Raw genomic sequence first — 21,068 nt, 5'->3', positions numbered from 1 at the left:
CCAGCCCGATCCCTGCCGGCAGCAACAGTGAGCGGGACGGGAGGAGCAAGCAGCCCCCAGCCGCAGCAACAGCTGATCGGCGGCAGCACGGAGAGCCACGTGGAAGCGGCTCAGCCTCCGATAATCAGCCAGCCGCCCCGCACCGCAGGCAGGGCGGTGGCTAAACAAGCGCCGGTACCGGCGGCACCGCAGGCAGTGGCACCGACCCCCAGGGAACCGGCGGTGCAGAGCGCACAGGCACGTAGCCTGCAGGCGTAGAAGGACACCGCATGTGCGGCACCGCCTTCGAGCGTGCCTAGCACGGTGCCGACGGGGCCGGGATCCCCCGTGCGTCAGGGGGCGGAGTTACCTCCTCCAGGGAGGGGGAAGGCTGCACACAAGAGGAGCCATTGTAGCCCCTCTCCGGACAGGGCTGTGGAGCTGCTTTCTCACAGCCCTCCGCTCATGTTGCAGACTCCAACCAGAAGGCAGGGGTCCCCCCTAGCCTACCCGGAGCCCCCTTCTCCATTTTTACAACCAGCCTCACCATGACTGGCACCACCTTCACCCTTCCTGGGGTTCGAACCGCTGGACTATTATGCGAAATCGCTCTCTCCAGTGTCTCGACGATCTCCCTCCCCCAGACGCAGAGGGTACGCACCAAGGGAGTGGTCTAGGTCACCTTCCCAAGAACAGTGCCTATACTGCCATGGTCGCCCCTACCATGCGGGGCATACACACCATCGGCAATCTACTAGGGAAAGATCCCCACAAACTATCTCGTACCCCCGAGGGCAATTGCGACCGGGGACAGAGACTCAAGCATCTCAGGGGGGACTGGTCATGGAACCCCGAGATTTTCCCTCGCAAACCTCCAGCGAGAGGGTGTACCATCACCAGCAGGAACCGGAAGGGTCCAGAGAGACGTACCCCAGCGGTTCCTCGCTCTCCTCCCCGGACGAGGCTACGGCCCTGGGGGACGTCCATCCTACGGACGATCTCAAACAGTTTCAGGAGCTGTTTAAGAGGGTGGCCTTCACGCAAGGCATCCAGACAGCAGAGGTGCAAGAGAAACACCATAAGCTCCTCAAAAATTTAAGACCTCCGGCCTCCTCCAGAGTGGCAATACCGCTTGATGAAGCGATCTTAGAGTCCGCCACTACGATATGGCAGACCCCTGCAACTATTCCGCCTGTCCAAAAGAGAGCGGATAAGAAATACTTCGTGCTGGCGAAGGGCATGGAGTTCCTGTTTAGCCACCCACAGCCAAACTCCCTGGTGGTGGAGTCCTCGCAACAAAGATAAAAAACATCTCAATTTAAAACAGGGGGAACAGACAAAGATGCCAAGAAGCTAGAGCTGTTCGACAGAAAGGTCTACTCCTCCTCCACTTTAACGTTGCGAATGGCAAATTACGCAGCGCACTTAGCGAACCATAATTTTGACAACTATTCCAGGTTAACCTCCCTCATGGACTCGCTTCCAAAGGACAAAAAGCCGGTCCTCAAGGCCATAGTGCAAGAAGGCTACGCGGCTGCGAGGACGGGAGTTCAGATTGCTTTGGACGTTGCGGACACAGCAGCACGTTCCACAGCAACCGCAGTGGTGATGAGAAGGGAGTCCTGGCTCCAGACCTCGGGTATACCGAGGGATCTGCAGGCGAAGATAGTTGACCTTCCCTTCGACTCGCAGAAGCTGTTTGCTGAATCAACTGACTCGGTCCTTCATTCCAGTAAAGATTCAAGAGCCACACTCAGGACCCTGGGGATTTACACCCCTCCATACATAAAGAAAAGGTACTACCCTCAGCAAAGGCGGTACCAGTACCAGCAACAGCACCCCCAGTATCACAGGGGTTACGAGCAAGGGCGACATCAACAGCACCAGCAGTACAGAACTCCCAGGCGACGCTCACAACAGAGCCGTGCGTCCTCGGGGCGGGGCCAAAGGCCACAAGTTTGACATACAGATCCAGGGCTGCGCCATCACTACCATCACACAAGGTCATCCGAAGCGGCTATTCCACCATCGCCTCCGACCATTCTACGACCAGTGGCAAAGGATCACCACAGACAAATGGGTGCTGGAGATCATAGCCACGGGGTACGCCATCCCCTTCCAGTCGCTCCCACCGTCACGACCTCCACCCAAGCCCCACCTCCAGGAGGTCTCCCATGTAGCGAGGCTCAGGCAGGAGGTGGACCATCTCATGCTCATAGGGGCGGTGGAAAGAGTGCCGGAGCAACTGCACGGGAAAGGGTTCTACTCCAGGTATTTCCTCACGGAGAAAAAGACAGGAGGCTGGAGGCCCATCTTAGACCTTCGCGGCCTCAACAGGTACCTGCACAAGCAACGTTTTCGGATGACCACGATCGCCTCCATCCTTACAGCACTGGACGATGGAGACTGGTTCTCAGCCCTCGATTTACAAGACGCGTACTTCCACATAACCATCCATCCGGCTCACCGGCGATTCCTCCGGTTCATGGTAGGCAACGAACACTTCCAATACAAGGTCCTACCGTTTGGCCTCTCCTCGGCCCCCAGAGTCTTCACCAAGACCTTGGCAGTGGTGTCAGCCTACCTGCACAGACAGGGGGTATTTATTTTCCCGTATCTGGACGACTGCCTGCTCAAAGGGGCCTCGAAAGGGGAGGTTCTGCGCATGATACGCGTCACAGCAAACACGTTCTCCTCACTTGGCCTGGTTATCAATCTGGCAAAATCACAAATAGACCCCACACAGGACATAGAGTTCATAGGGGCTCGCATAAACTCGGTTACAGCGAGAGTATACCTACCAGAGGCTCGCTTTCGAGCCATCGGTTCCCTCGTGCAAGTCATCACCTTCAGCCCTACGGTGCCGGTCTTGACGTGCTTGCAGCTGCTGGGCCACATGGCAGCGGCGACGTTTGTAGTGCAGAACGCCAGGTTACACATGCACAGCATGCAGCACTGGCTGGCGAGTGTATACAAACCGGCAGTACACACCGTTCACAGGGTGGTGTCGCCCACAGCCGGGGTGCGCAAATCCCTGCAATGGTGGGTAAACCCCAGGAACTTGCTAACAGGGGTACCCTTCCACCAGCCGCAAATATCGGTTTTTCTCACTACAGATGCCTCCCTCATAGGGTGGGGAGCGCACATGGGCGAAGAGGTGACTCAAGGACTGTGGTCACCCACGGAACAGTCACTACACATCAATGTACTGGAGCTCAGAGCGGTGTTCAACGCCTGCAAACACTTTCGAGACCACATACAAGGCAAAGTCGTCGGGATCAGTACAGACAATACCTCCACCATGTTTTATATAAACAGGCAAGGAGGAGCTCGATCCCATGCCTTATGCGCGGAAGCAATCCACTTATGGGACTGGTGCATCGCCCACGATATAATCTTGAAAGCCTCATACTTGCCGGGTGCGCACAACGTGAAGGCAGACCAGCTGAGCAGGCGTTTTGCGCTCACACACGAGTGGCAGATCCGTCCCGACCTGCTACGGCCGATTTTCCACGCATGGGGTTTTCCCCAAATAGATCTGTTTGCCACTCAGCACAACAAGCAGTGCCCACGATTCTGCTCCAGGGCAGGACTGGGATGGGGGTCCCTGGGGGACGTGTTCGCGATCCCATGGCGGGGCCCCCTGCTTTATGCGTTTCCTCCCACAGTGCTGATCCACAAAGTTTTGCAAAAAGCCAGGAGGGAAAGGGCCCGGATGATCCTGATAGTCCCAACGTGAGATCGCCAACAATGGTTCCCCCTATTCCTGCGCATGTCGGACCGTCCACCGATGCCTCTTCCGGTGGCGCCGGATCTGCTCACGCAAGCCCAGGGGTCCATAGTGCATCTGCACCCCCAAAGCCTGCAACTGCAAGCGTGGTTAATCCATGGCTCAGTCCCTAGAGAGCACATGCACAGTGGGAGTACAGCAAGTCCTAGAAAGTAGCAGGAGGACTTCCACTAGGAAGACCTACAAACAAAAATGGACTCGCTTCACGGCTTGGTGTTCTACCAAACAGCTGGCCCCCCCTTTCGGTGCCTATACCTACAATTCTAGAGTACTTACTGGACCTCAAGAGAGGAGGACTCTCGCTATCCTCGTTAAAGGTCCACCTTGCCGCCATCTCGGCGTTTAGACATGAGGAGGAAGGGCACACGGTGTTCGCCCACCCTATGGTTACCAGGTTCCTCAAAGGGTTGGTAAACCTCTACCCCCCTCGGAAACCGATTCCACCTTCGTGGAACTTGGACCTGGTGCTTACCACACTGATGGGACCACCGTTCGAGCCCTTGGCCACGGTTCCCCTCCGCCTCCTTACAATAAAGACGACCTTTCTTCTTGCAATTACGTCAGCTCGTAGGGTGAGTGAGCTCGCGGCAGTCATGGCAACGCCACCCTGCACTGTTTTTTCCAAGGAGGCGGTAACCATACGGCTACATCCAGGCTTTGTTCCCAAAGTTTCTTCCGAGTTTCACATCAACTAACCTATTGTTCTACCCTCGTTTTATCCAAAGCCTCATAACTCCAACGAAGAGGCGCGCCTACACCTCCTGGACGTGAGGAGGGCGCTAGCCTTCTGCGTAGACAGGACCAAGTCCTTCCGGAAAACGGATAGACTCCTAGTCTCCCTCACTCCCAAATCGAAAGGAGAGGGTCTCTCCTCGCAGAGAATCTCGAAGCACATTGTATCCTGCATAAAAATGTGCTACGAGCTCAGAAAGACTCCTTTATCGGCCACTCCCAGGGCTCATTCCACCAGGGCGGTGGCGGCATCAACAGCCTTTTTCAAGGGCGTTGCGTTAAAAGACATTTGCAGAGCGGCGACCTGGTCGTCCTACGACACCTTCGCCAAACATTACGCCCTTCACAGGGTATTCCAAGAGGATACCCGTCTCTCTGCAGCGGTCCTCTCGGGGACAAGCTGCACATAATCCGATTACCCACCTCCTATCTTGGGTTACTGCTGGGTAGTCACCTAATGTGGAGCACCCACAGGGACCCTCGAAGAAGAAAGAGAAGTTACTCACCGTAGTAACGGTGGTTCTTCGAGATGTGTCCCCGTGGGTGCTCCACTACCCGCCCATCCGCCCCGCTTCGGATCTCTGTTAGTGTTTTGCAGGGGCACCCGAGGCGGTTGGTCGAGGAACTGGCGAGGACTGGATCGCGCACATGGCCAGGAGCGTGCAAGGGAGCGGCGCGCGCCAGCGCATGCGCGGTCCGGCAGAAACTGCTTGGAAGATCCGATCTGCGGCGCCGGGCAAGCCCGTCACCTATTGTGGAGCACCCACGGGGACACATCTCGAAGAACCACCGTTACTACGGTGAGTAACTTCTCTTTCTGCTCCTCAAAGAGAATAGAAAATCAGGGATCCTTTTCAAATGTATTTTCCAGCTGAATAGCAATGATTTTTTAAAAAACTAGGTCCAGTTGTGTCGCTTCTTGTAATGTGGTGTAAAGTTAGCTGAGTTGGTCCCATGGTATTAGAAAGACAGCTGGTGAAGGTAATAAAAATTCTGTGCCGCTGTGCTTGTGCAGAGTTTATGGCCCCAGTAGATTTTTTCCTTCCCCTCCAAAAACTGAACTTCTGACAGGGAAGCAAAGGGAAGCTACAAAATCAGTCATGTGCCACTCGCTAGCAGTTCAGGTATATTGTTTTAGGCACTCGGAGCAACCAGCAGAGAGGTAGATCGCCAAGGACCTGAGGACACCATCCTATGCTGAGCCAGAATCAGCTGCTAGTCCTGGCTGTGTTGGAGGCAAGAGCGAATAGGACTCTTTTCGCCTGCAAGGAGTGGCTGGGCTGTGTCAGACTGTCCCCCAGCTTCAGGAAGTGCAGTATACTCCCTTGCTTCCTGCCCCCTCTGGTTCTAGGTCTCCCATACCCAGACATCCCTGCCAAGCATCACCTGGTTCATCCAGAGCCTCCTTAGCCCTCCATAACTGAATCCCATTCCACTGAACTTCAGCCTCTGAATTTGGAGCCTCTTCCTCCCCCCTTTTCCCATACCTAGACCACTCCCTGCATTGAAACACTCACCCTTCTGAGTTTTTCCCTGTCACACAGCAGCCTGAGCCCCCATCCAAACACCCATTCCACTGGTCCCCATTATTGGAACAACTTCAGAAGGTGATCTAATAAAAGATATTACTGTGCCCACCCTGTGTCATGTCTTGTCACAGTTCATGAAATGAAACTAAACACAGCACAGAAAATTTCCAGGGTTCAAATTTCTATGACGCAACCGTTGTTTATTGAGAGAACTTACAAACACCAGTTTAGGGCAAGTACTGTAGTTTGGGTAGCATAAGAGATGATTTCTAACCAATGTGCTTGACAGTCTTGACTTGAAAGGCAGCAATCCTGCAGTGAATATGAAATATGTGGAGTTAGTGATATATAAATAGTTATAAATCAAATAACTGTAGATGTAGATCAAATAAAAATATGAGTAAATTACTTTGCTGATGAGCCAGGAATCTAGGGCTGGGTCTGCATGGTGCAGCTTTCCCAGCAGGTCCATGCTAATGAGCAACCTTGAAATTGCAAATACAAATTGCAAATGGCTGCTCATTAGCATGGTCCCGCGGCTCATTAGGATAGCTGCGCGAGAGCTCAGTCTCAGCAGAGGGGGGTTGCCAGCAGTAAGGAGGCTATGTGGACATGCCCCTGCCAGCAAAAAGCCCCTCTCTCACCAGACCCTTATGCCTCTTTTGCAACTATGCTAGTGAGCTGCGGGACCATGCTAATGAACAGCCATTTGCAATTTTGAGGCTGCTCATTAGCATGGATCTGCCAGGAAAACTGCACTGTGTAGACCCAGCCTAGGAGTTGTGGTGACACAGTTTAAAATTATAAACTAATGCTTCTAAGATCCCTTGTTTGAGATCTCTTCAGATTTAAATATTCTTTTTAACTTAACAGGTTTTAGGACTTGTCCAAAACATGAGTGTTTTCCAGTGCCCAAAGTGTAAACACGAGACTCATATTTTTGGAGCTGATGGTGTAAGAGATCTAGCAAAAACCCTCGGACTAGATGTTTTAGGTAAGAATACTGATATGATTTGTAATTTTGATGGACAGATGAACAAAATGCTCTGCAATGACAATCTTAAGTTGCTGAGTATGATTACAGTTTTTGTGCTGTTATTATCTGAGGATTTGTCCTTTTAATGAATTGCTGACTAGATCTGGAAGTTTGTCACACACACAACTGTTTTTTTCATATCAGGACAACAAGTAGAAGAAGAAGGGTTGTGATCTTGATGATCATGACTGTTTTCCAGATTGTTAGCTCTTAAGAATATGGGCTGTTTAGATATCTCTATTATACAGTATGCAAGATGTAGTATTATATTTGAAGTAAATTGTATTGTTAAATAGTAAAGTGTACTGTTCAGATTTAATAATGTGGGTTTTAACATTTAGGACCTATACACTTCTTTTTGAAGTCAGTGAGAGTTGTCCCACTGACTCCATTGGGAACATGAATGTGCTTTGAATGTATGTGAAAAAATTTGCTAATCTGAACAGCAGTGCATTAGATTGATTATTTTGTGCCTACATATAGAATAATGAATTGTTGCATTTTGCATGGCAAGTTAGTAGTTTACATTTTGTTTAGAATCCGTGCACTGATTATCCAATGTCAGTTTCATTTAGACTACTGAAGTTTCTGATTCAGCCACCCTAATTATTGTATTTAAGTGTTAGATGGGATTTTAGCAATAGATTGTACTGCAAAATGTGGTTTGAAAAAAAAATTTATCTCAACTCTTAAGTAATTAAAAACAAGTATTTTTCACATTTATTTATTTCATGTAGCATGGTATAATTTTAAAATGTGGATTAAATGCTTGCTGTTTTTCAAAAAGGTATGTTTAAAACTGAGTAATAACAAAGAGGTTATAAAATATAAAAACATATTTAAGTTGGTAAATGAGATAATTGTATGTGCTAAAGGTGTACCTCCAGGTGTTACTGTAATTATCTCAGAAATATTTTACAGCATATCATTTAAATGAACCAGGACATTCATTTAAAATCTTCATGAAGACATCAAGGTCTGATACACATCTAAAATAGGAATGGAATTCAGAACTGAAGGCACACATTTAGCATCACTGGGTAGTGTGGCAGAACCATAATGCGTGAATATCAGAGTTAAAGGGTTCAGCTCTGGATTACACTGGTGGATGCAAATCCTCCATCAGCAGTGACACAGGGTGCTTGTTGAGCCATTGGTGGTCTTAGTGGCTTTTGTTGCCACCCGAATGGATATAACAGGCCAGGGAGGGAAAGCCAGGGTGAAGCCAAGGGACGTGTTGATTTGGAAGGAGGTAGGATGAAGTTTGAAGAGGAGTGGATACAAATATACTGTTTTCCAGCAACCGATTAAAGAGCATGAAAATAGTGTTAAAGGTGTAAAGTTAATTTTTGCTGTATATAGAAGAGAAGCATAGGAATTACCATACTGGATCAGACCAGTATATGTCCTTTTTTCAGCAGTGACCAGTGCCAAATGGTTCAAACAAAACCTGCAACAGTCACTTATGAGATAATTTACCCATAGGGAATATCTTCTTCCAAAGCCCAGTAGTTAGTTTGACTTATGACCAAAGGTCTGAGGGTTTATAATATACCTTCCAAAGCTCTTGGATGTATTTTTTGTTTATAATTAAAAATGCACCCGTTCTTGTTACCTAGATAAATGCCTAATCCAGTTTTAAATTCTCTTACACTCTTGGCTTCAATGTGCATGTCTACACCACAGTAAAACATTTGTGACTGTCCTATATCAGCTGACTCACTCTCATGGTGCAGTTGATAGGGGCCAGCCAAGGGTGTTTCATTGCAGAGTAGACACACCCAATGATTCCTTGTGACATATTCCACAGGCTAACAGCATTTTGAGTGAAAAAGTATTTTATCTTTAATTTGTCACTTTTTAATCTCTCTTGTTTTTATATTGTGAGAGAGGCTGAATTGAACATCTGAATATACTTTTTCAGTATCATTTGTTATTTTGTGTGCTCTTCATCATGTCATTTTATTTATCTTCTCATTAAAGGAAATAGTCCAAGTCTTGGCATTCAGAAGAGAGACTGTCACTAATTATACTTGCTCCCGTTTTTGGAATCCTTCTATTTCTCTACATGCTTTTTAAAAAGTGGTGACAAGAAATAAACAAAATATTTCAAGAGAAGTTGTACCATTGACTTATATAAGGAAATATAATTTCTTCATTATTTTCCCTTCTATTCTACTCTTTATATATCCCCAGCTTTTATTTTTGTCCATATTGAACAGAGGTCTTCACTGAGCTGCCTACACAGTACCTGGTCTTCTTCTTTGCTTGATGCAATTAGGTGTTGAAATTAGTACCTCCAGTTCATGCATTTGTGCATTAACCAACATTGAATGTCATCATGTTGCCCATTCCCGTGTTGCGAGGCAAACCTGCAGCCAAAGCAGGGCTGCTTGCTTTGCTGTCCTTCCAACATTGGCTCTTTGCCAAGGTTTATGAGCTTGGTGCTCAGAGAGCCAGACAAACATGCTCCTTATATTGACAACGTTCTCCTTATGGCCCAGAACTCAGGTGACCTGGGATAATTAGAAACTTACCGTGCCATCTACTTGGCATCCTCCTTGAAATGGGCCAAGAACTTTGGCCTGAAATCGAAGGATGGGTAGCAGGTGAGCGCCCACTCACCCTCATTATTAATAGCATCATATGTATGCAAACTTTAAAGCAGTTCAAGATCTGCTGTCAGTGAATAACCTGCCTAGTCTGTAAATCTGTTCTTCTTGAGGTGTAAGTTCCCAGGGTTGTTAAGGAACCATTAAAGGCCATGTATGTAACCTTCCAATAAATTAATTGACTCGGGCAATATTCCCTTCCAAAGACCTTTACAAAGTATTGTTTTATTATGGAAACTAATAAATTGCTACTACTGTATGATCTAAAACTTCTACACCAGGAGCAAAATCCCTGATGCCCATCTCTTACTGCAAGACAAAGAGCATTCAAACTATAATAAAGTATAGGTTTAACGATTCTAAGTGAAGCAGTTTGTTACTGCACTCGGAGCCATCTGGCACACTGCAGGCCTGCTGTTCTATCTGGGCATTCACCTTTGTGCCACCTGTCTCTCTGCACTGGAGAACTGAGTAGATCTTGAGGGCAGGGTCACTGGCTGGTATGAAAGTGGACAAGGTTGCTCCAGTGTCCTTCCCTCTGAGGAAGAGAATTAGTGCTTAACCAGCTGGTCCTGTCCATGCTGTGGTACCAGCTTAACATCCTGAGCTTGCCCTCAGGAAACGATCCTGGAGTTTTTCAGGCTCAGGCTGCACTTAATCTTTGCCGGTGTCCCAAACCTCCCCTGGAGCAGAGGGGAAGGGCCTGCTCTGTGTCTGTAGTCAGGTCTGTGTCTTTTGCCTCAAAGCCATATGGAGATTTCTTACAGTGCAGGCAGTGATGCATGGAGTGAACTGGCCCACGTTGTTGTCCACCACCTCTGAGGGCTCTGATATAACCAGCAGTTCTTTTATCTCCACACAATTGTATTCCGTAATACCAATGTAAGCTGCTGATCTTTTACCAGGTCTCCTCAGTCTCTGAAAAGTAGTCTTAGAGACTGGGTCTGAGGTGGCCACAAAGGGGTTGGACCTCTTCATTGAGTACACAACTGGTATACAACTTGTATCTAAGTGTGCAAGTAGCAGAATCCCCCTTGCTGCAGTGGAGTTTGGTCCTAGCTGATATCAGTAGGATCAGAGATCTCCTTGACTCTGTCTGCAGGAACGTGCTGGACCCCATTTCACTCAGTCAGCATATGGGACTTTCCCCACCTTGTGTCCCCTGTCACCTACTCTGGGAGGTGAAGACAGGCCCCCTGCCCACCTTTCACATTTTCCTTGAATGCATCTTGTGTGAGGGTGCTCCCCAGTTGCCCTTGCCCTTGGACCTTAATTATTGGGCTCTTTCCCTACAAGCCTCCCCAGCCACCCCCATACACGATCTGAGCCAGCCGTGATGCATGCAGCCGATCAGTCTCTGAACCACCCCAGAAAGCAGGAAGGTCTTTTAGGTGCAGGCAGAATTTTGCTCATGCATATTTAGTGCCTCGGTAGGTGGACTGACTTATCCTTCACACAGAGTCTGCAGTGCCTTCAGGGATGCGGCTGCAGCCTTGACGCCACATGATGCCCAGGCTCAGGTATTCTTGCAGATCACTCAGTGCAATTATCCAAACAGAAACCCTCCTGCTGCACTGGAATGTTACAAACTCTTAGGACTCCCAGCCTGCTCTTGACCTGTTCTTTCTTTTGCCTGTGGCTGCTGGCTAGGAGAAAAAATTTCCAGCAGCTAGTCTCTTTGGGGCTCATTATCTTGTTGCTGGATCTGGGGGACTGGTTTGCCCTTGATTTACAGGACGCATGTTTTCACATCACAATCCACCTTCCCCACAGGAGGTTCCTGCGATTTGTGGTAAACAGGGGACACTGTCAGTTCAGAGTCCTTCCGTTCGACCTGTCGACAGCTCTAGCGGTTTTCACCAAGAGCATGGTGGTGGTTGCAGTCTTCCTCCACAGGCACGGTGTCCAGTTGTTTCGTACCTGGACGACTGGTTAGTCAAAGGGAGCTACCAGACCCAAGTTCAGCAGCACATAAAGTTAATTCACCAGACCAGTGACAGTCTTGTCTTCCTGGCAAATGAGGTGAAGTTTATGCTTGTCCTCGTGCAGGGAACCTGGTGCCTGCCAGGAGAGCAGGTTCCAGGCTATGGCCAGCATCATAAACAACATGATCAGGTTCCCCTCTGTGACAGCCAGGTGTTGCATGAAGTTCCTGGGGCATATAGCAGTTTGTATATATGTGGTGCAACATGCCAGACTTCACCTACTTTCCCTCCCGTTGTGGCTTGCGTCGGTGTACCACCCTGTGAGGGATGTCATAGACAAATTACTGATGTTGCCCCAGGCGGTGTTGCAAACCTCGTATTGGTAGCTGGATGCTCAGACTGTGTGTGCGTGGGTGCCATTCATGACTCCCTAGCCTTCACTGTCCCTGGTGCATCTGATTTAGGCTGGGGAGCGCCGGGCTCAGGCTCTATGTAGCATGTCAAACTTAGAGCCTCACATCAATGTGAGAGAACTCAGGGCAATCAGGTTGGTGTGTGAGGTGTTTCAGGACAATGTAGCGAGGCATTGCATGTAAGTGAGCACAGACAGTCTGACAGCAATGTATTATATGAAGAGATGGGGGTGCATGCTCCTCTCCTCTGTGTCACGAGGCCCTCAGGCTATGGGAGTTCTGCGTTCATCACAAAATTCTCCTGCAAGCCTACTACTTACCCAGGGTTCATAATACCATAGCAGACTACGTTAGCAAGTCTTTCATGCATGCTCTATTCACCCGGACATGCTGCCATCAGTTTTCTGATTTTGGGGCTCTACCCAGGTGGGCCCATTTTTCCTGCATCTCAAGTCGAAGTGCCAAATGTTTTGCTCTTACTGGAACTGGAGTCCCAGGTCCTAGGTGGATGTAGTTGATGTGTCCTGGAGAGGCCCTTTGCTGTATGCGTTCTCTCTGGTTTCCCTTGTCCACAAGGTCCTCCTCAAAGTTCGAACAGACCAGGCCTCAGTAATTATGGTGGCACCGGCGTTTACCAGGCAGCACTGGTACACGGTTCTGCTGGGCCTTTCAGTGTGCGACATAATAACACTCCCATTACACCCAGACCTGTTGACACAGGAGGAAGAGCGGCTTCAGCACTCCAACCTCCCTTCATTTCTCAGCATGCTTTATGGCTGTGTGCCATAGAACTTCCCTGCTTGGAACCAGTGAAGGAGGTTCTTTTAAAGAGTAGAAGACCCTCTGCAAGGGCCACTTAACAAAATGAAAAAGGTTTGTGATTTGGGCATCCCGGAAGGGGTGACCTCCCTTGCAGGCCACAATAGCCTTGATTCTAGATGATCCATGGTACCTAAGTCAGTCAGGGCTGTCTCTTGCTTCCATCAGGGTACACCTGGTGGCTATTTTCACTTTCCACCGTAGTCCAGGTCTTTTGTTAGTGTTCTCAGATGATTCATGAAAGGCTTGGAGAGGGTTAGGCTGCCGGTGAGGGACCCCTTACTCCTGTGAGACCTCACTTTGGTTCTGGCCAAGCCTATGGCCCCATCTTTGGAACACCTTGCTTTGTGCTCCTTTCCGATTCTAAGTTACAAAACAGCCTTTTTGCTGGTCATCACATTGAACACAAGGGTATCTGAGTTGAGGGCTCTTAGGGTGAACTCATCCTTTACAGTGTTCTACAAGGACAAGGTTATACTGAGACTCCATCGGCTTTCCTGGGGAAGGTGGTCTCCTCTTTCCATGTCAACCAGGACACTTCATTACCTGGTTTTTTACTCCAAATCTCATGCTAACCTGAGGAAGCAGAGTTTACAAATCTTAGATGTCCGTAGGGCTTGGGCTTTTTACATAGGTGGTAATGTGCTGGAAAATTATTGACCTTGTGTCATCCAGCAAATTCTCTCATCAGGCACTGGTCAGGTCCTGAGGATGCCAGATGAGAGAGAGGTTCAACCTCTGTTACATAATGGCTCAACTACAGTTACTTCTTGGACCAACTTTCTTACATTAATGGTGTCTAAGGCTTTGACTATACCACTGTTGCATCTGTTTAACAAGAGGTTTCTAAACTGCTCTAGTTAAATGTTCATGTATAAACTTGCACGTGTTTGTTTCAGTTTAGCTACTTTTATTTTCATTTATCTTAACCTGGTGTTAAAAATTAAAGCAAAATAACACACTTCCTAACCAAACTGAGGCTGCGTCTGCACTACAAGATAAACTCAAATTTATTTATATTGACTTTCTAATTCTGGAATTTATAAGTTCGATTTTGACCATCCTCACTTCACACCTTGCTCCTCACAAAGTCAAGTCATTGTTGCCACACACAAATTGGCTAACATTGACTTTTGCAGTAGTGCATTATGGGAAGCTATCCCACAGTTCCCTCATCCCCATAGCATTCTGGGTATGCTTTCTGGTCGTGACATCATCTTCTCACATAGCATTTTTCTCATTTCCCTCCCAATCCCTGGAAATAATGCAGGGACCCTCAAAGTTAGAAGAGGAGAGAAAAGTCTAGGAGAAAAGAATTTTTGGTTTCCCCCAACATTACATTGCCAGCACGGTTCCAGCGACTGTATTCTCAACTGGCCATCCACTTGTCACACTTCCCATCATTGCATGCATGTGATCCCTGAAAGTGACGTGGGGCCAGGACTGTAATTTGAAAGTGAGAAGAAAGAGGGTAGAAAAGTGTAAGAAAGGGTATTTGGCTTTCCAGTGTACTATAAGGCTTCCATGAAAAGACTGTGTTCTCAACTGGCCATTCACTGAATATCCCACTTCCTATCATTGCATGTGATCCTTGAAAATAATACAGGGGCCCGGACTGTTTTTTTAAAGTGAGAAGAAAGGGGATTCAAAAGTGGATGAAAAAAGAAGCAAGCCAAGCACTGTGGGCCCAGTTGACATGGTCCCTTCATGGGGAGTCAACCCCCATGCCCCAGCTTGTGAGACTTCCCCCTGGTGGCAGCAAGCCGTGTTATGGGCTTTTCCCTGGTGGCAGCAAAGGTCCCCATGTTTCTTAGCCACCGGAGGACACTTTTCCCCGGCAGCAGCAACACCTGGAATGAGTGAAGGCTGAGGGTTCATTGGAGGAGAAGTTGAAGTCGTCCTTCCCCACAGCAGCAGCAAAACCTCTAATTCCTTAGCCGTCGGGTGGAGACTTGTCCCTGGCGGCAGCAAGGCTCGGTGTGGGCAAAATGGGGTGCAGTGAGTAGAGGGCCAGTTGAAATGGTCCTTCCTCATGGCAGCAGCAAAACCTCCAGTATCTTAACCTCTGGCGGAGACTTCCCCACGGTGTCAACAAAAGTCCCCACTATCTTAACTGCCGGGGAGACTTCCCGATGGCAGCAGCAAAGCCCAGAATATCTTTCCAACTCTTAGAGCAAACACCTTACTGGCAGCATTGGCACCGAACAGTATGCACATCCTTTTGTTGGGTTGGGTTGGGGGCTACCCATGTGGCGTGGCTAAGTGCAGGAAAGACCCAGACTGTGTGACAACTGTGGGGGAGAAAAGGGGGTTTGCATACTCTAAACCACTAAGAAGAAGTTTCTCGGCGTGTTATGCAAGCAGGACACCCAGCACAGCCTTGTTGACATGTGGGACGGCAGGGCATGGGCTGGCTCCAGACAGCGCAAAAAAACTAGCAAGTGTACAGACAGAACCATGAACTCCCTGCAGGGGCTATTTGAATGAGCAGATGCACTCATGGAACTAATGGCATAGGAAGAAAAAGATATTAATCAGGCTCTCATACTAACATGAGCCCCCAGCTGCACCTCCTTGGAAATTCATGGTCTTCCTGTTGCTGGAGATCACCAGCATGAGTGGAGCACTGAGAGGGGCATTATAGGTTGCATACAGGGCGCCTCTGGAGGCTAATAAACTTGCTTTTAAGATGTGGCACTTCAACACTTGTCTTTAATCTAACTTCTGAATTTGAGCTTGACACTATACGTATCAGGTAACTCTGATTTTGTAATCTCGAGATTAATGCTCCCTAAATCAGGCTAATGGTATTTACAGTGAAGATAGTCACATGGTAAAATCAAGCTAACTGAACTAAATTCGAATTTTTCTCATAGTGTAGATGCAGCCTAAGAGTAACTTCTGGCAAAGATCAGTTTTAACTGTGCACTTCATCTCTCATGCAGTATCTATTTTGTGATAAATAACTATGGGAATTTAGTATATTTATCCAATGAGTCGATAAGTTATTTTTCCTTCAGAGCATTTCTTTCTTTTAAATGGCTCCCTGCAGTTTCTACAAGTATCTAGCTTTAGTAAATGAGAAAGAGTTGACTATATAGCTAGCGCTTAATTAAATCAGTGGCCTACTAAAGACTATTACGCATTTCATTGTTTGGCAACAAACTCTATGGTTTGAATATTGATTAAAATCTCAAAACACCGTTGAAGGACAAAATTAAGAAATATGTTGAAAAGCATATTATCCTGACACTCAAAGAAAAGTGTTTTTATTAGGTTCCTATCCAAAATAGCTGGATCATAGAAATGTGTTCATTTGAGGTTTTTTGCATCTCCAGCTAGCAAGAAAGCAAACTTCCTGTCATTACAAATTGCTTTAAAGTGATCCTCTCTTTTTCCAGAAAGTAAATACAATTTGAAATCTATTTGGTACTAATGACTGTGGACATGTGAAACTCTGCTGCAGCTAATTTTAATTTTAAATGCTAATTTTTGAGGTTAAGTAATTCAGAGGAGATTCTGAACTGGAATTTGATTTCAAGTAACTTCAGGGCTAGTTTAATGAAATGCACTCATGAAGTATTAAGTCTTTAAGTAAATGTGTTTTCGTGGTTTTTTTAATTCAGGAGACATTCCATTGCATGTGAATATAAGAGAGACATGTGATGTTGGACAGCCTATTGTTGTCTCACAGCCTCAAAGTGACATGGTAAGTTTTATGCTGTGCATTTAAAAAACAATCTCACAAACAAAATAAATACAGTGACCATATGTCTGTGTCCCAAATACAGGACAGGGAGATATCAGGAGGGAGGGGCGGCTCTTCCTGGCTGCACCAAGCCCCAGGGAGCTGGAGCTCCACCCCCCCAGCCCCAACCCTGAAGCCCAGGGAAGCAGTGACTGTGGGCACTCCTGGCCCCACCCCCAGCCCTCAAGGGCCTAAATACAGGATAATTTGTCCCTTTTAAAAATAAGTAGGGATACCTTTTTGGCATCCCAGTACGGGACCGTCCTGCCCAATACAGGATAGTTGGTCACCTTAAAAATAAATGAACAAACAAAATTCTTGAACCGTGGAGAGAGAGGAGGGATTTCTGCTATTTTAAGATGGGAAACCTTGTTGACATAAGAAATAAATCCTGAAAATGGAGTTAATCTATGTATTTACCTAAACAAAAGAGCAGCAATGTAGCACTTTAAAGACTAACAAAATGATTTATTCAGTGATGAGCTTTCATGGGACAGACCCACTTCTTCAGATCAATTTCATTTCCAATACAGACTGACATTTATAAGTACAGAGGTCCAAAAAAATTGCAATAAAAACCGACAAATTGAGTACATAGGACTGAAGGAGTGGGTGGGGGTTGTTAAGTGTCTTGCTTGAGGTAATTACAAGCATCAGAGGAAGAGAAACAGTCCTTGTAATGCTGTTTTCTGCTGTTTTGTTTTGTTAGAATACAGACTATTGGCTACCTCTCTGTTACTACATATTTATCTGTGTAGCTACATTTTGGAGCACTTGGGTTGCCCTTGCTGTTTTTTCCTCTTTGTGCACGTTTGAGTTAGTAGTTGTAGCCAACCAGGCTCGGGTTCCCCAGAGACAAGGCTGCACCCAGAAGGCGAGTGCTATATTTGGTTTATTGGAAGCGCGTGACACCCGCGGCGGGAGCCCCGGAGACACCGCAGTCACCCGTCGGGGAAGACCCGACGTGCCAGAGCTTCGCTCGGGGAGAGGCTCTGTAACAGGCCTCCTGACACTAGCTGATAAAGCTGAACGCATTAACATAAGATTGCCTAAAATTGCCTATGCATTCCTTATCACTATCTCTTGTGGCCTACTGCCAGCGTAGCCTTGAAGTCTTGGCAAGCAAGCCTTGTATGCACTAGTTCCCATGGCAGTTATTCTGCAGCTTTTCACCTTGCACAGACTGATCTGTTTAGATTCTCCTGAGGATTCACAGAGGGGTCGGACTGCACTCTCGACCATTACAATGTCTTCTTGCACCCTACAGTAGTCTAAACCATAATCTCAGTAGCAAAAGACTCAATCCAGATGCTTGCATGCCATGAAGAGGAAAGGTCAATGTCATGCTACATAAGTTCGAACTATTAACATAGGTCTTCCAAGACAGTCTATTAATTAACCTTTTATAGTTGAGCCATTAGAGGATAAAAGAGGAAGGATAGTTCTGCCAAAAGATCTGTGGAATAATAACTAGCACATTAACAATATCTATAATATTGTCAATATGGAGTGAATTTGTACACAAGATGAAATAATCACTTCCCCTCTCAAAGAATAAGTAAAATGTCTCTAATCTCTGTGAATTCACCATGACATTTTATTGCCAGATGAAATCACGGGTGTGTTGAGCGGGGAATAAAACAGACTCATCTTTCCAGGAAAGTAGTTTTGTGAATAAGAGGCTGTCATATATGTTGACAGTGTTGTAGTTTTCTGCTTTGTACATCTTTCCCTACCCTGCGCCTGTCTCCTGTATTTGGCTGGGAAGTTCCTCAAGGTGGTGATGGTCTTACCACCTTGTTGGTGCAGCACCTATCACATTAGGATTCTATTTTTATAGACACCAACATTCTGGAGAGTAGTAGCACAGTCCAAACGTAGTTACATGTGTTAATTTATAAGACTGCTAGCAGAACACAACACATTCACTAGTCTGGGATAAAGCCTGTACCACTATTGAGCTTTAAAATGGTGATGTTCTGACATACCTATTTTGTGGGGAGAATAGTCTTCAGTCATCAGTCTGGTATCCTTTTCAAGCAGTACTTTTCTATTAAAAGAGAAGTACAATACAGTTATTTAGCTCTTCTGTGTGGATTTGATTCTAATTTGACTTGTAACTCCTGCCCATCCTTATACTGGCTACGACATATGTGTGAGGTCAGGGGCACATAAGTAAACTGGGTCCTGTTTTTTTTTGTTTTTGTTGGGGGACAGGGAGCATACAGGAGTCCGGGGGTTGCCTTCCTTTGCAGCTTGGGATATGAATTACCTTCTTGAATCATCTGGACACATTTCACCTAATCAATTTTGTGTCATTGCAAGGGTGCCAGCATTGGTAATACTTCAGACTCTGCAAGGGAGGTCAGACTGTATGATCTAATTGCCTCTGCAGGCTTTAAACTCTACACTTCTAAAAAAAAAAAAAAATGTGGGTGGAGGACCCGGATGAATAAAGGGAACAAGCCCAGGAAGCTGAAGGTAAATAAGGCAATAGTGAACCAGTATAATGCAGGTAGGAAGAGAGTGTGTAATAATATGCAGAGGGAAGAATTACCCTATTCCAAACATTTAGCTGTCCTAGCCCAGAAACATTTGACGTATGCTGACGCCACATGGTGAGGCATTATGAGTGTTTAGACTTGGGGCACAGATGAGTCAAACTTGCCCTGGCATCAGAAAGACCAGGATCTGTGGCCAGAATCCCTGGTCTGATGTCTTTATCCAACATGGCTGTGTCTGCACCACAGTTCTGTTTCGAAAGAACGTCTTTCAAAAAGAACATCAACAGATGGCCTTTCGAAACGGAGCCTCCACACACACTAGCTGGGACTGAAGGTTTGGTCCGTTCTTTCAAAAGGCCTCCAGCACAATTTTGAAAGAGATCATCCACACATACCAGGGTGCTCTTTTGAAAGAGCAGAGGCAGGAAGCACCACAGACAGTGTTGCATGGCGTACGAGCCCTTCCGGGGCTGCTGCCCGCTTTCCCCTTAAAGGGCTCCCCCCACGTGCCTCCGTCTGCACATGCCAAGGGCCAGCAACCACAGGGTTGTGGTTGTCCCCACTGGCTCGCCCCAGTCCTCCAGCACAGGGACACACACCTGAGGCCAGCGCTGCCCCTGCACAAAAGGGTGGCCATTACCCTGTGGAAGCTGGCCACCCCGGACAGTTACCGATCCATTGGCCACCAGTTTGGAATGGGCAAAGCCACCATCAGGGCCGTCCTCATTGAGGTAAGCCATGCCCAGCTCACGCCTAGACTACGTGGGGGGCAGGGGGCAGCCTGGTGACAGGCACCGTCAGGAGAAGGACAGGCACCCTGGGGACAGGACAGGGATGGGGAAGAGCACAGGCAGGCACCGCAGAGACAGGGGCGGGGATGGGGACAGGTACAGGCGGGCAAGCCTCACCCCAACCCACGGTCATGAGCGCACCTCTATGCTGTGCAGGTCATCTGGACGACCACCAAGGTGCTGCTAAGGCAGCTGGTTCGCATCGGGGACCTGGACAACGCCATCCGGGGATTCCAGGAGCTGGGCTTCCCCGGCTGCTTCGGGGTCCTGGATGACACCCACATCGCCATCTGGGCCCTGGAACACAGCCGTGGGGCCTACGTGAACTGCAGGGGCTACCACTCAGTGGTTCTGCAGGCCCTGGTTGACACCAACGGCCAGTTCCAGGACACCTGTGTGGGCTGGTCTGTCCACACACACGACATGAGGGTCTTCAGGAACTCAGGGCTGGGACGTGTTATTGCCAAGGGGACCTTCATCACTCAGTGGGAGCTCCCTGTTGGGGACACTACGATGCCACACTGCATTGTGGCAGATGTGGCCTACCCACTTTAGGCCTGGCTGATGTGGCCATACACGGGGCACACCCAGCCGAGCCAGGACTTTTTTTTGTGAGCAGCTGAACTGCGCCCGTAACACCATGGAGCATGTGTTTGGCTCCCTCAAGGGGCATTTTAGATGCCTCTACACCAGGCTGGAGGTGGGCCTCCCCAACATCCTAGCGGTGGTCAGGGCCTGCTGCACCCTGCGTAACCTAGGGGAGACAAAACACAAGCCCTATATGCAGAGGTGGGCCGCTGAGGCGGGGTGCAGTTATGAACAGCCCCCTGCCACCCTGTGCCACCAGGCCCAGCAGGACGGGGTGCATGTACGGGAGGCCCTGTGCCAGGCCTTTGAGCGGGGGCATGGTGAACCCTCCCACCCTGCACACACAACCCCACCCACACCTTGCACACGCGCACACATCCCCCACCTGCACCCTTCCCACACATGCACACCCACCAGCACGCATGCTCGGGGAACACAGGGTAAACCATGAAAATAAATTTACTTCACAGAAATGTGCCCCTCATTTCAGGGGAACTATTTACATGTGTCAGGGGAGGGTGAATGGGTAGCCAGGGTGGGGGGCCTCACCCCTCCACAGGGTTTGATGGCTGGGATCCCCATCGCCCATGCCTGCCCGTTTC

At 48.1% G+C, this 21,068-nt stretch overlaps 1 protein-coding gene across 5 annotated transcripts in view; it reads left to right on the top strand.

Annotated features, from left to right (window-relative positions):
* Positions 1 to 21,068, top strand: part of NUBPL (NUBP iron-sulfur cluster assembly factor, mitochondrial) — a 164,797-nt gene that overhangs the window by 129,172 nt on the left and 14,557 nt on the right. For all 5 annotated transcript variants that reach the window (XM_074996873.1, XM_074996871.1, XM_074996876.1 and 2 more), the window contains 2 exons: positions 6,904 to 7,024; positions 16,462 to 16,544. In XM_074996873.1, the coding sequence (XP_074852974.1) occupies positions 6,904 to 7,024; positions 16,462 to 16,544 (204 nt within the window). The remainder of the gene's footprint in view (positions 1 to 6,903; positions 7,025 to 16,461; positions 16,545 to 21,068) is intronic.

Source organism: Carettochelys insculpta, chromosome 6, assembly GCF_033958435.1.
Source record: "Carettochelys insculpta isolate YL-2023 chromosome 6, ASM3395843v1, whole genome shotgun sequence".
NCBI lineage: Eukaryota > Metazoa > Chordata > Testudines > Carettochelyidae > Carettochelys > Carettochelys insculpta.
The sequence above is the reverse complement of the archived record's forward strand: the minus strand, read 5'-3'. Positions and strand labels throughout refer to the sequence as shown.